This window comes from Amia ocellicauda, chromosome 8, assembly GCF_036373705.1.
Source record: "Amia ocellicauda isolate fAmiCal2 chromosome 8, fAmiCal2.hap1, whole genome shotgun sequence".
NCBI classification, from domain to species: domain Eukaryota; kingdom Metazoa; phylum Chordata; class Actinopteri; order Amiiformes; family Amiidae; genus Amia; species Amia ocellicauda.
Genome location: NC_089857.1, coordinates 32,839,637 through 32,855,707, shown reverse-complemented (window position 1 = coordinate 32,855,707; position 16,071 = coordinate 32,839,637). Strand labels below are relative to the sequence as shown.

General features: G+C 37.4%; 1 protein-coding gene across 3 annotated transcripts in view; it reads right to left on the bottom strand.

The window, feature by feature from the left end:
- Positions 1-13,198, bottom strand: part of LOC136754887 (transducin-like enhancer protein 1) — a 45,309-nt gene extending 32,111 nt beyond the window's left edge. For 2 of the 3 annotated variants that reach the window (XM_066711097.1, XM_066711099.1), the window contains exons 1-4: positions 12,413-13,197; positions 11,823-11,923; positions 10,534-10,597; positions 10,288-10,332 (exon numbers count right to left, since the gene is read on the bottom strand). In XM_066711097.1, the coding sequence (XP_066567194.1) occupies positions 10,288-10,332; positions 10,534-10,597; positions 11,823-11,923; positions 12,413-12,436 (234 nt within the window). In that variant the 5' untranslated portion in view covers positions 12,437-13,197. Of the gene's footprint in view, positions 1-10,287; positions 10,333-10,533; positions 10,598-11,822; positions 11,924-12,412 lie in introns of all 3 variants that reach the window. The other variant, XM_066711098.1, reaches the window with a different exon arrangement.
- Positions 13,199-16,071: the final 2,873 nt, after the last annotated feature.

The window sequence follows — 16,071 nt, the reverse complement described above, 5'->3', positions numbered from 1 at the left end:
ATTGAAAGCTAAAAACCAACATCAATACAGTGTTTCTACTATCTAAAGAACATCAAAGCTTAAACCATAGGGGAAAAAGATGAGGTGGGAGAAGAAAAGTTAATATCTGGAGTATGATACTCTATTCCAGTCATTAAGTGTAGTTCAAGGAAAAATGAAACTAATTTCTTATGTATTAAACAGCCCACAATTGACATACACTCAAAAACATATTTTGTTCTTATTTAAGACATTAAATCTACAATTGAAAGTCTGTTATAATGATATACCCTGCCAAAACAGCAATGCCACACATTAAGTTTCTTGAACCATTAAGGGATAAGCAAAAAAAAAACATCAGTTTTACACATACACACAACAGGAATGGTGGATTTTTAATTGTTTGTGTTTGCAGTATGTGTGTATATAGATTTATTTTTGCAGTAATAATTGTAATAAATTAATAGCATTTTGTAAAAACTGAATTCTCTTTAGAAACCAACTTTCAGAATCTCTCAGTTGGTTCTGACAGACAATGTCACAATCTGCATCTCCATAGACTTCCTGAATCAAATCCAATTTGAAAAATATATCACATCCTAAGGGAATCCATTCTAATTGGATGGTAAGGAAATAAACTAATTTTTGGAAATAAAGATTAGGAAGATGAATTACACAAATTAGTACTGGGGGAGGGGTCAGCAAACTTCATTTTGAAAGATAGGATTTGAAATAACTACCAAAATAGAATGATATTAGACCAGTAATCTTTGTCCAGTTAGGAGTGTCACGTAAAGCACAATTAAAGGGTGTGGCCTGCTGTGGTTACATTACTGCTGCACATCTTGGAGGCAAGCTGAGGTAAGGCGGTCTTAAACTGTATTACAGGCGTCAGTGGAAGAACATTGCTGGAATCCTGATCATGGCACTGCGGTAGAGGGCTTTGAAACAGTGACTTAACAGAACAATCTCTATTCCTTTGGAGGTCCATTCTCAAAGATTTTAAAGATCTCTAGCTAATTCAAATGCCTTAAGTCTTAAAGCATGTAGCTGGATAAAAGGATTTATTTAATAAGGCCTTGCTGTGATTAAATCTTTTACAAAGGAGACCTTGTATCACCCAATGCTTCTCCTTTTTAAATGGTCATTAAAACGAACACATTCAACTTCCAAATAGTAAGTGCAATTAATAGTAAGCCTGTGTCTGTATAGAATATGGGCTCTATTTTATTAACTCCAGTTTTGTATAAAGTTTACCTGACCTTTTGTTTTTTTTAAACCGTGTACAGTATACATGTACTAAATCTGGGAAATGGCATAAAACATTTGGCTTAGCTTTAGAAAATGCACAACATTCATCAGTCCACAAGAAAACAGACTGATAGGGTTCAAAGATTCAAAATCATTGTGTTGTTCATTTATAGAAATAAATGTAATGGACTCTTTTATATTGATGGTCAAAATGTATAAGCCATTCTGAACCAGGTATGATTGTGTCATTAAAACTTACTACCAGTAGTACATCAATGTCATACAATAGCATGTCGAGCTTAGATTCAATTTACCCAAGTGCCACTGCCAAATTTCCCTATTCCCAAGCGCACTTTAAGATTATTTCATTGCTTAAAATTTAATTTGTTCCAACTCAGGTCTCCATGGCAACACTAGCTAACCCTGCAAATTATTTGGGTAATTGGATATCTTATCTTTCTGTTGCTCTCAAATCGAATGATTCTGCTCGAATTGCAGCAGCCAATCAAATTTAGTGGCCTCTTGAGTAATAGCTGTTGAAAAGTAGCCACATTCATCTTGCTTTTTACAGCCATATTAAGTAGAAGGTGACAAACGCAGAGAAGCTGGACTACAGCAAATGCATTTCAGATGTCCACTGCACTGGATACAGAATATAAAAAGTCATGCTGTGATATTTTTGGTTCGAAACAGTAATACTGGGATATAACATTAACAAGCAAAGCCCATCTAATCAAGTTGAAATTTTTAAAGTTTTTGACTGTTTTATGAAGTACAATGGCAAGAAGTGCCATAGAAATCAAGTGATTCACCTTGCCCATACAATTAAAGAGACTACTACTTGTAAAAAAAAAAAAAATCTAAAAATACATTTATTTTAACAGCAATTCCCACACACTATTCAAAAGCAAGAACACGAGCAGGACTATGACAGGTTTGTGCTGTACAATGCTGGGATTGTCCTGTATACACTGAGCCAGACAGTGTACTGGATGTGCTTTCAGCGTGCCCAAATTTCAATTTATCCAGCAATATGGGCTGAATGCAGCAGATCAGCAGCTATTCAGCAGACAGTGTAAACAATCACCCTGCCTGCTCGCAGCTGCGAATGCCGTTGAATCTCTGCCAACTGGCAGGAGAGAAGCTGTCGTCAAGATACTATGAGTCAGTCTCGCTCACATCTTTAGTATGTCAGGAACCTCCTTAATCGAAATGCTGCAAGATCTCATCTCACTGGGCTTCTAACAATGCTCAGCTCCCTCTCTAACCGTGTCCTAATAGATATGTGCCATGCAAGAAAAAGCCTGCAATTTACACAACCCTAACAAGTGTAGACTTTGGCTATCCTATAACCAAATATAACCTTTTTGAACAATATAAAAGGAAAACAGACGTTCTCCCAGCATTAGATCACAAAAAAACAATGTACAAATGTAATTTACAGAAGCATGTTAGTTGGAACTTAGACAATCAGAAAGCTTTATTTTGCATCCTAAAATGAATACCTTTTACTTAAAATAGTTTAGCTAAACCTAAATTGTACATCCCAAAATGCTGTTTTATAAGCAAGTCTTATGTACAATATTATATGAAGTAGCTGATTACTTGGACCTCTATTGAGATAAAACCAATATGATCTTAAGAAACCAGTCTGCTGCTCCAAAACAAAAAACAAAGATCCAAGAAAAATATACAAGTTGCTATTAGGTAACTAAAGCTTAGAGCAACCTTTGTCAGACACTCATGGCCCATGGTTTCAAATGCCCTCTCATTATCCTGACCCTGCTATCGCTGCTTTATGGCCCTCCGAGAGATAAGCATGTTTGGATTGATTGCCCAGTTGATCTACAGCTACATTAACAGTACCTAATGAGCTGAGGCCCGTCTCCATGCCCACCAGCCCTCCCCCTCCCAACCACCCCCTTCAACGGTTCTCACAGTAATCCACTGGGGCCTTTCATGTGTCACACAGAGACAAAAGCAGCATTCGGTTCTCAAGTCGATTTCTCCTCGGCAATCAGATACTTTTCAACAGAAAAAGGGCAGGGGGAAGAGTCAGGCACGGATAGAGAAACAGGTCTTCCCTTCTAATTTAAAATCCATACTGTCACTGCCTTGGCAAACTGCTAAACAAGCAGTATTGGCAATTCACTTGTGCTCTCTAATATATTTACTGCAAATCCCATTGGCTCAGACCCTAATGCAGTTTTCTATTGTATCTGGTGTGGTCAATACACCAATTGGTTACCTCCTGCAGTAGATAGAAGCCAAATAGGATGAGAGGTGGACAAGAATATCTTTTACTCTTAGATTTTTTTTTTTGTAGGCATATGATGTGTGGCAGATTGGCAGATCCCAGAAAAATATAGGCCCGATATGGCATTTGTGTATATGACCTAAAACGACAACTTCAGCCAATTACTAGAGAAATATTCCCATTAAATAAAAACAAGCTATCAATTTTCAATATTCACTACCAGTTCAATAAGGTTATTTAGTAGCAAAGAAAGATGCGACTGTTTTACAATCTGTTTGCATAGCTATCATGTACCTGCTCAGCATCAACTGAGGTCATAGAGTTGATAAAGGCTGTTAATCTGGTGTCACTTGAATGGAAACAGTAGCCGAACAAATATCAAAGGGACAGCTATGGTTATAAGGAGGTGAAGGCTGAACAAGCTGCAGGTGCAAAACAAAAGAAAAATGTGTCGGCACATGCATGAATTTGCAGTTTTAAGTCACTCCATAAATTATGAGATGTTCTTAAAATTGCATTAGTACTCTTCTGAAGTATATATTTACAATATACAGTTTTGTTCGACTAATGCGATTTTTCTTAAAAACCTATCTACACTACATATACAGAACTCTTATCCTCTTTTACAAGGCCTAGTTTCTTACAGGATTGCACTTTATCTGTTTTGACAAGACTATTCAGGAAAATATCCAGTAAGCTATTCACTGGAGTTCATTTCTATTAAAAGACCCTGTATAATTACTGAACTAACTCATGAAGTTTGCATTTATGACTGCGTAATCTGGTAAATTAAATAAATTTAATACAACTGAAAAACTAAATGGAGCTTCTCTTCATATTTTAGCCTTTAAACAAAAAGTACTGATAGAGATTAGTAATAAATATGAAATGTACCTGAGTGCAAAATTATTGAATGGTATTGTGTAAAGAGCTCTACTATTGCCTGGGTTACAGATTACTTTTTTTTTTTTTTTTTTTTTTTTTAAGTATATCTGGTCACCTACAGCACCCTCAAGCAATTCAATTGTACCTAATGAGAAAAGAGATCAAGATCTCCAGTATCAGGGTTAGCAATTACTCCATGCAATCACAAGGGCCCAGGAGACTGGGGCAGAGGACCCTAGAGATAGAAATGTAATAAGTGTGCAGATCCAAAGATAAGATAGACTACCTAATAATTACTATAAAAGGCTTTATTGAGAAAATATGATAAGAAAACCTTGTAGGTTGAAAAGATCATTTAGGACTACCCTGTAAGAGCTTTTAAATAACTGCATGTATTTAAAAAAAAAAAAAAAAAAAAAAGCTTCAACAAAACAAAATTACCATACTATAACAGATTGAGTCAATTATTGACCAATTTAACAAATCAATATTTGGTTTTACAAGCAGCTTTGTAGTGGTTGTTTACCTCTGATCCCAAAATAATTACTTAATTTAAATAAATCACAGGAGACATGCTATTCCACTGTCAATTATAGTAAACTGAAAGAGTGGCATAGCCTTAAGTCAGTACATCACACATATGGAAGATTAATACATGCAAAGAAAAAGCCTTGTAAGCAGTGCATTATATTGACTGGCCACCTGTTACCCTTCTAAATGCAGTATAATCTTATTGTGTTCCCCAAAGCAGAGATGTTATTATTGTACTGCACCAGATCTTGTTTGGATTTAAGTGATCAGACTGCTGTGCATCTAAAAGCATTAGCTTTCAGGGATGTGCTGAAAAGCCCCTGGGAGAGGATTCCATAACTAATCAGAATCCAAGATTTTTTGTATCTACTTGTCCTTCATAACCTTATATTATTAAAGCTTATAATTTTCTCTCAACCCTTTGATCTGTATAATGTACTAAAGCAAGTCACATTTTCACATCCAGATCTAATCAGTGCCTCCCCCTACAGCACAGTGTTAACTGTTCCAACTACATGTCTACTTATCTTCAAAACAAAATAAGTTACAATAAGCCTAATACAAAATACTAATACAATACATATCAAGTGTAATTTTAGAGATGGATGAAAGTATTTGAGTACAGTTGTTCCTGAAGAGAACTATGAGCTGTTATCTAATTTAGCAGTACAGAGCAATCTTCAGTTTTTGTAAAACAAATGATATATACTGTACATACAGTATTATGTACTTTATTATAAACACAGGCATTCAATTTCAATACATTTTCACTGATAATGCTTTGCTTTACTAACTATTTTTACATCCAACAGCTTAATTTTGGGCTATTGCAAACTGCAGTTAACAAGGCTGAATTAACAAATCTTATAAAGGCAGTGATTAACTAATGAGTCCATGGCTAATTGAATGTTCTGATTGAAGACCAAATTAAGTCTTCCAGCATTAAGTTTCAGTTCAAAGATGACATGCATACACAGATCAAAACAGTCTGACAAACTACCCTGAAAGATTAGTGCCTCCATAAGAGCAAAGGAAATAGCAATACTCTGGTTTACATAATAGAGGTTACATTTCTTTGAATAGAGGCAAGATGGTAGATCACAATCCCCTGCCAATGTAAATTAGAAACCTGATAGCTATCAAAAAAGTTATCTACTTTTAGACTAAGATTTTGTGAAGCCAAACAGCTACAACACAATAATACTATTAAATTTGGGTGAAACAATCCCAGGTTCCCATCCGATTAGTCAGAGACTTGTATGGACAGAGGTTGGCACTCTCAAGCAAAGCCCACTTGCAAAATCTTGACAACCCATACATCAGAAAGCAGGAACTGCTCTCAGTTATACCCTTTGTGATGCCTCAATATCTTCAGTAATAGAGCAGGTAGTTTAAGGCCGAATTAATATAGATTCCTAATGTACAAAAAGCAACAGTTGGTGTTTTAAAGCCTAAATATTTAAAACAAACATTTTAATAACTCAAATGAGAAGAAAAAAAAAAAAAGAAACCTAGAACTGACCTTCAGTTATCAGATTTGATAATACACCATAGGACTGTAGGATTATTACACTTGGCCCAAGGTCTGTTAGGAGACAAGTCAGTCCAAGGACAGGTGAGTACAAGATTGACTGCCCACACACTTGCCTCCTGCCACAGTAAAAGGGCAAAACCTAACTAAACCGAGGAGGTGCTTTAGAAGGTCTATCAATGGGTTTTAGCAGCAGTGAATCTTCTTTGGCTGCTTGCCACTGAACAAAAGCTAATCTTACACCTAAACAATCCAGGCTTTAGACACAGGAAGCTTTATCTCTTGAATTATTCCAAGCGGCACCAGACAGCAGTCACAGCTGATGAAAATAAAAAGGCATTGCTGTAATGCCTGATGACAGCAACCCTTCAGAAACGCAAGACTATTAATGTCTGTAGGTCTCATAAGCAGTACTAGAAACACAAGGGAGTCCAATAAGGTCAGTAATTAAATACCCAGAAATCACATCCTCAGCCCTAGAATCATTAGCCTTTGCTAAATACAGTACCTGTATTTGTGAGTTTTAAATCTAATCTTGCCAATCACAAAATGCAGACACGCCACCTGAGCAAACAGACGCATGAACTGCCAGACAGAGTTTGAAACAGACATGGGTTAAAGCCCATGAGCTTGTTTAGAAAATGTCAACACTACAAATTCACATGGTACGTTGCAATAACTCATACCCAACAAGTTAATCAACATCCTGAAAAAAGTTCTGTTGGACATTGTTAATTACAGTAATATCTTCAACCAGAACAAAAACTTACCTCAATATCTGCATTAGTTCTTTGTGGAAAGTAATATTTCAAATGTGATTTATACTAATACACAGTATTTATGGTGAAAATCAGTTATTTCTTAGTTATTCTTTGTACCATGAAAGGTGATACAGATTTGCACGTTAAGGTATACCACGTTAATCTTGAAATTCTTTACACAAAGCCAATTACTGCAAAAGACACTTAAATTAATTGTTTTAACTAAATCTGAGAATGACTGATTTCCCCCCAAAAAAAAAAAATTTCCTCTTTCAAACACTGCAATTGTCTCTCGTTAACAACAGTTAAATTGGTGCATTGTGGTGCAGAAGGGGGGTAAATTATAAGTGACCCATAAACAGACTCCATTGTGGTTTGACCTCCAAGTGTTAATAAAACCCCATGGGAAACCTAGAACTCTAGCCAGTGCTCTTGAAAAAACCTGTGATCAAACCAGTTGAGCATGTACATAAAAGGAAACTGGAAAAACTGGGTCAACTACTACTGAACATTACTTAGACATGTCACTTGCCAAAGTAAACGATTTACATTTTGATCATATAAACATTACATCTAAATGACACTGTAGGGTGAATAAATACAGAGCATTCCCTTATGCAGGAGTTTCTCGTTATTGATTTCAGTATTGTCGATAAAGGTTTTAAAAAAAAATGCAGAAATTAGTTGGTATAAATGTAGTGATACTCCCTTTTATTCAAAGTAATAAGAAAAAGTAGGGACATTAGTTTTAAATCAGGCATGGTTTAATAACTAGTTATTGATGATCTCATATGTAACAAAGATTTAAATGTTAGAAAGACATCTATAAGGCTAATATTAGATGGCCATGTTGACAGATGCAATAGTTTTGTAATCAGACTAGTTTAAGAGTTACAAGAATTTCATTTCTGAACTGCAGAGCGCGCCAGGCTTCTTAACCACAGTGACTGAGCAGAAATGGCGGAATTAAAGCTTTCCCCCTAAATAAAGGCAAACCCACAGGAGGCCTTCACACTGACTGAGTTTGAAGCCAGCCCTGGAGACAAGCTTGCCATGGAGAACGTGGGGGGGTTGAAGAGAGAAGAGGGGGGAGGAAATTATAAAAAAAAAAAAAAAAAAAAAAAAAACTTTTACAGCAGAGCATTTCGTAATAACAAAGACATTGTCAAAATGACATTTTCTTTACAATGAGTGCTAGCATTTGCTTATAAGCAATAAAAATAATAATTTCAGCCTGCCAGGAGCCTAGCTAATGCCCAGTTTCCCTCTAGAGAGAATTCCTGTCAAATGTAATGAGAGCTGCAGAGGCCCTCTCTACAACATAATGAGCACTTAGGACGCACTGGTGATCAGTCAGAGAAAAGGCATCAATTTGAGCCTGGTTACACCCTTGGGCCCAGACGTCACCAGTTTTAATAAGAATTATGATTACTTCATGCTGCACGCCTCCACAGGATCCACGACACTGTCTGTAATGCCTGAAAGGCTGGACCACATTTATTCAGGTTGTGCAGCTCCCCGAATGTGTTATTATTGTACATACCAGCCTGCCTTTGATCCATTCCAATCAATCTCTAGAGATAACTAGGACACCATTTCCCAAGAATATATATAAAAAAAATTGTTTACATTATCTACATCCTGCTGCTGAAGTGCTTCCATATACACAAGGATTGTGTTTCCTACTATGACAGGGGAATATCAATTACCAGGATCAAATTTAATATTTTTTTAGAAAATATAACTTTAATAATTGCATTAAAATCCACTGGCTGCATCTTCACACTTAAGACAATTCCAACAATACCCTGCTACTCCAGTGAAAAGTAAACATTTTTCTGGGAATTTATGAGCTTAAAATAACTCGTTCCATTCCATAACCGTTAAAACCACTTTCACAAAACAGGTAAGCTTCTCAGCTTAGTTAACTTGAGTCATGATATATTTAAGGCCTATAAACCTAAACTATATAATTAAACAAATTTCATCCCTTTTTTAAAATATCAAAATATTTAGTTTTATACAGTGTGTATATATTTAAATGTATATACAGATTAATAGAGCTTTAAAGTCAAAACACAAACATCTAAAAATTGTCATCTAAACACATTCACATACAAATGCTTCCAATTTGTTGATTTCTCTCAACACTGCATTTTAAAAGCAATTATAAGAGATATGAACCACATCTATTTCAACTCTTCTGACACATTTACTATGAACAGCCAAGACAGCACTGTCTCAAACCTTAGGGGAAGAAATGAATATCTGTGGAAAATGAAAAATGTACAGGGAATTTCAATGTACATTTGCTTAATAAAAGTCTTTGAGCACAGTGAAAAACCGTGGCCTTCACTAATCAATTTCTTTGCTTTCCCTTTAGCCAGTCAGCCATGCTCTTTAATTTAACGAAACAAGAGTTCTCTGAAAGACAGCGTAAATGCATCAAGCAAGAATTTCCTTCTACATTTGAAACTATGCAACCTCATCTAATGATAATCTTCTAAAAGAGGCAATCGATTCCTTAAAGACTCATTGTTGCCAAGATCACGATGAAAAAGCGAATGTCAGCACATAAACAGAATACTCACACTTTAATTCATTCTCTGGCAGACAATGACTACTCAATTCCACATCAAGTTGATTTAGCAATCATTTAGCTTTCAAGCTCCTTTCTGTGTGCAAATAACATTCTTTTCACCTTCATCCCCAGCTAAATGTGGTACATATAAATATAGACCTATCTGAATTCCCCTAACGCATATATAGTTCTATGATATGCTCATAGAATAGCATCATTGTACAAATGGCATACATTGCCTACATTATGTTGTATTGTACATAAATGTATGATAACTGCATTTGGAATCTGGCCACTTTAATATGTAATATTACTAGCCTTATTTTATGAACTAGCCTATAATCAAAATTAAATGTTAAAAGCAGTTATGTAACTTTTATATATATTTATATTTTAGTTTTAAAAGCCACAGTTTTCATATCACTCTGAAGATACAAAACTTAAAATTAAACTCAAATTAATGTAACAGTTCTAACTTAATATTTCATGAATCAATAAAACAAGGACTTACCTGTTTATGCATTTCAATGTTGAGCCCGTAAGACATTTCATAGTACTGTGAACACATTAAGTCTTGTCAATTTCAAAAAGTATTAGTGTCATGCATTTGTCTTTTAAATGTGTACAGATTGGATTTTACACAAGTACAAGAAAGATTAGGCTACATCATGGTGATTGTTTATAACAAAAATGTAAACTAATGTACTTTTTTTTGGCAATATCGTCATTTAAATAAGTGTAAAAATACAATACTTACCATTACATAGTGCCTTTGCATTTCTGTTTTTTCACTTGCTAGTTTTTCACATTCCAGCTTGAGACTAAAAATGATGAAATTATAAAAAGTCAAATAAGCAAATCACAAAATCAAGCATATGAACAAATGCGTACCATAACAATAACAATTTGGATACATTCTCATTTCTCATCTGAAAAGATTTTACTGCCATAGGAGGGGGAAAAAGTTCTGGATTGCACAACAAATTATCAGACAATCAAGAAATTACCATAAACAGTTTTTATGATTGAAGGGACTTACCAAAAGGTAGGCCTACACTGTGTATAGCAGCAGGTCTGGTCCCAAGTTACCCTTTAGATACTTGGCAATATTTATGTTGTGTCTACTATTGCTAAATGTAATTTCCATACTCGCAAGTTATTATACCAGTGGGAGCACTACAGGTCAAAAGTTTGGTAGCAACAAATGATGTACGAAGGAACAGGGTGTCTAATCCCTAGTATCCTTTTATTGGCATTCCTGAACAGATAACCATGCCCTGAAATAAATTGTAAAGTTTGAAATGCCAGTTGAGCAAATCCTCCCTTTTCCTGAAAGAGTTTATCTAGGGGAGCAGAGGCTGTTCTTTCAAACTCAGTTAGAATACATGCAAATGACGACTTAAACATATTGTAGATTACTGCAAACTTGTCTCTGAACAAATGGATGCGTTTTACATTAGACAAGATGTAACGCAGCATCTATGAAAGCAAAATATACCAAACTTTCCAATTATGCAACAATGGAAGTATAAAGCAAGAACTTTAAGTATCCTAAATTAATTCAACAGACAACACTACACAGTCCTGGGCTGTACATCTCTCAGATAGCAAAGAAAGCACTGGAGCTGCCATAAAGCTTGTGAAGCCACTCAAAGGCATTTTAAAGGAAAGGCCAATTAACAGTTGAGCTTGCCAACATGTCAATGACTAGGGATGAGACAGGAATTACAAATATCGTTTTTAACCTAGCTTGGACGCCAGGGCATCATTTTAGGTTCAAACTTTTGGACTGGAGGCTTTATTTGTCAAATGCACACCCCACATGGCACAGCCTAGCAGATGGTGCACACAGACTAGGAAATGGCAGTTATTTAACCCGACTCCAAACGCCACCCTCTGGCTCCTGAACCAAACCACAGCTACCTACCGCAGACAAGACACAGCGGCTCGATGTAAATAACGCTGACGAGAGAGAGAGAGAGAGAGAGAGAGAGAGAGAGAGAGAGGGCTGTTGGCGTTGCCTTTGTCAGGGAAATGGGCACAAACCTGTGATATTGCGCTTGTAGAAACTGAAACTCTTCTTTTATCCGGTCCAAAGACTCGGGGATGGTGAATTTAAAGGGCTGCCCGGGAGCCTGGTGCGGCGTCTAGCAAACAAAGTGGGAGAGCAGAATAAATCCCAGGCAATTCTTTTGAAGTCGGTTTCATTAGAATGGGTTTACTTGTAATCAAAGCTATACAAGACCCACAGAGTAGATACAGACATGGAAACTAGCTGGTCAGCACAATACATACATACATAAAGCTGATTTACAATGTAGCGCGTATACCCATTGAGTACCGTAACAATGTATCCCATGCATTGCAACCCATTCCGAAAGCTGCTCTGTGCACGTATGACTGGATCAAACGAGAAACAAAGGAGGAGCTGCAAACTAACTCTGCCATCAAAAGATGCGAGTTACCGCATGGCCGACTGCATGTTATTACCCAGCCCAGCACAACTGCAGTGTAAAGACTCATTTCATTAGCCGGTAGCCGACATAAACAAGCCATTAAAACAAGCGTGCAACTGATAAAAGTAGACAAACGGCGAAGTTTCCCCCTCTCCCTGCCCCTTTGTAGCGCACACTTACAGGGTGTCTGCTCTGAGGAAACATCGCTCCTGAAGCCGAGCGCCTCCTCCGGGAATCCTCAATCCTCGGCGACGTCGATTTGAACCCGTTTCGGGAGGGGAAATGGAGATGTACAGACTGGAAACCAGGGGGTTTAGGATAAATTCATCTTGGATCTCCGGATAAAAGGGTCCGCGGAGAAAAGCGAGCCTCGGCGCCCCGGTCCTCTCATGCACTCCCGGGCTCTTCCCCGGCCGCCGCGGAGGGGTAACTGGACTGGCGTCGCCCGGTGCTCCTGCGAGGGGGTCGAGTCGCGATAGTCCGGGGGAGAAACCCGACCAAAAGAAAGAAATAGCCGATCACCCAGCAAACCAAACCCCGGGGAGAGAGGACGTCCTCCTGGCTGCTGCCGGCACAAGCGATATCCAAAGGGAACAAAACAAAGCGAACAAATCGGCAACACAGCACAAGACGAGTGTATTTCACCCGAATCGCAAATAATTATACACACGAGATATAGACGTGCATCGATTTCTTTTAAAAACGCGCCACTAACGAGCAAATCCCACGAAATCAATGTCGAATTGCCCCTCAATAGCCGAGTAGGGGTATGTTAATGCACTTCGGAGTATTGTTTTTAAAAAGCGCTTAAAACCCCAAAGTGTTTGAAATTAAGAAAACAAAATGTTAATATCTCGGGGGGGAGGAAAGCGTCTAATAACTAATAACGAAGGCGAAAGTATCGATAATAAGACGGACAATAACAATGCGCTCCTGCCGCCCCGCTCCCCACTGCTTACATTAACACGCGGTTTCACACTCCCAGACCTAACCAGAGCTCGGCCCGCCTCCCAAAACTAGCGCCGGCCAATGGGAGTCACTCCTCCACGTGGGCCTGTGACGTTCAGTCGGGATGCCACCAATAGGATGCATATGTAAGAGTTCAGGCTTGTCGATTACGCTGAGCTACGGAGACGCCGACCAATGGCATCCGCGGGCGAGCTAAATTCGGAATGAAGAATGAGAAGGTCGGTTTGTGGGAGAGTGACAATCCTCAAGCGTCAATCAAAGTAACGTGGGTCGAGTGTGCCGCTCTTAAAGAGACAGTATCTTGTCTCTCTTGCTCGGATACAGGCATAGCTTATATTTTAGAGATTCGTGAATGAAGGCTAACATTTACAGTAATTTGTTCACAAAGTGTGTTTTTTTTTATATATCACTTAATGTCACACAATATTAATAAAAAATATAGGTTCAAAAAGAAAAGCTGACCACTGTTTACTACACACCAACACATCTATTTTCTCTCATTCATATGAAAACAATATTTTAAACCATACCTAAATTATAATAATAATAATAATAATAATAATAATAATAATAATAATAATAATAATAATAATAATAATAATAATACAACTGTCAAATTAAGTAGAGATCTTGTTTTACTAAAATACAGATGCAGGTAATTATGACCTAACCTCATACAGTAACATCATGTGACATCTTTTGCTCCCATTTGAATTATGAATAAACTCCTTATAATAAATACATACATAAATGTGATATAGCAGCACCCTTATTCAATCACATTTATAAAACAGTTATAGTTTAATCTTACTTTTCAGTCATAAAATAAGGTCCTGTGTCTGTTAAAACTCCAATACACATCCATACTCAAGTATACATAGCTCCTGCAGAGAGGTACATAGCAAATCCTGATAAGAAAACTGATATAACAAAGAGTTGTAATCATCATAAAGCACTAGCCTTCAGACTAGCGCCTCATGTTTACAAGGCAAAGCAATGGTGAACATAAAATGTATACAAGGTTTGCAAGTCATGTGTCTTCCTTGTGATCTTTCATTTGTAGTTAGAATGTGTAATTATATTTATCCAATACAGCATTCACAAGCTTGTGTATGCACCTCTCTGAAGTGTGAGATCTCGATCCCATTCATTCTTATGTGAGCATTTAATAATGCGGATAGCTAGAGATACTGATTATTCACATGATGAGATTTTGAAAGGAATGTGAACGTGGGGAGGGGGGGAGGGAATGAAACAGCACATCTTGTTGATATTTGGACATAGCAGTCATGAAGGAGAGAGAGCTGACCTGCATAACCAACCTGATGTACTTGGGTCAGGGGTTATACCAGATGCTCTTTGAGACTGTACATCACAGTGGCAGTAGACAGCAGATGGCAGGTCTCTGTGTTTAAATTCAAAGTGCATGGATAGTTTTTAAGGTCATCCCAAAAGCAGTTCTAAAAGCCATGGCAAGAATTAAAAACTCACATCCTATTGTGCATTGCATCCGTTTAAATGATCAATTCCAACAATATATGTACATATTTGTAAGTATATAATCCTTAGTATCCCAGTGTGACATATATGTGATGTGCAGATGCCTAGTAAATGTTTTTTTTGCCAGGCCTGTTAAATGTTTGTGACATATGAGTCACACGGGGTTGCTAAGGAAAATTGTGTCTACTTGTAGAATTCACACCACCATATATTTACGCAATATAAAATACTGCATCTTCAATAAATACGTTCCCTTGCTAGGGGCTGCCTCTACCTCATCAATATTCCATTTGTGATCTCTTTTCCATTGCCGACCACTTGAAAGATTGTTACTACTGACTAATTTATCATGGTATCACAGTTCTTTTTATCTACCTATCACTCATACACGTTTTAATCCATAGGTTTTGCAGATTTGACTCCTTTACGTTGTTGCAAAAGTCTGGTTGCTTGATGTGCTTCCACTCCTAGCTTGAATTTGGAAATATGACCCCCACCCTCTGTGAGTAAACTCCCCTAACAGCTGCTCACACTCATTGTAACGCATGAGATAACTCCACCCCATGTTCTTAAGACACTGTTAATTCAATCAAACCACCTGTTTAGTCTCTTTTGACCAAAATAAACAGACACTAGGTCATTTCTTAAGGCAAATCTTTTAAGGACACCCCTACCCCCCACCTCTCTAAAACAGGATCAACTTTCAGTCTGTATCTGCAATTTAACCTCTTCAACCCAGACTTCTAACCTTCTGTGGCCAAGTAGTACAAGGATCAGATACCAGTCTGAATAAATACTTCATTGTTGACAGAACTACCATTTTCCTACCTTTTGCAGCCTGATGACTTTAGCGAGAAGTCACATGTAGAGCATAGCTTTCACTGGCTTGTATTTGCTAGTTGCTACTGTAGCTGAACATGTATACAGGCTAAATAAAAGTATTATGGTTTCCCATCTGGCAGGGAATCACAGAGAAGGGTCTGCTTTAATCAAAGCTTGTATTTTCACCTAATCCTGCCCCCACCCCCCCTTTTTACGATTATTCATCCTCAATCTGATATAGACCCAGAAAGCACTCCAGAGTCCTGTCTTTCCCTGTTTAGGCTCAGCCTTCTGTCTTAGATACCCTTCAGGATGCTAACAGCCCTGTCCACCGATTAATTACTTGCTTGTCCTTGTGCTTCTTTTAACCTGACTATTATTTATCCTTGATTCCTCTCTAAGTCGATACAACTTTAGCCTTGGCAAACTCAAATTCCTAAACCTGGGAGGACACTGGCAGCTATAATGTGAAGGGTTTATTGTGAAGGTCTGCTTCATGGACAGCCGATAGCACGCTCCAAGGATCAAGAAGGATATCAGCTTTTTAT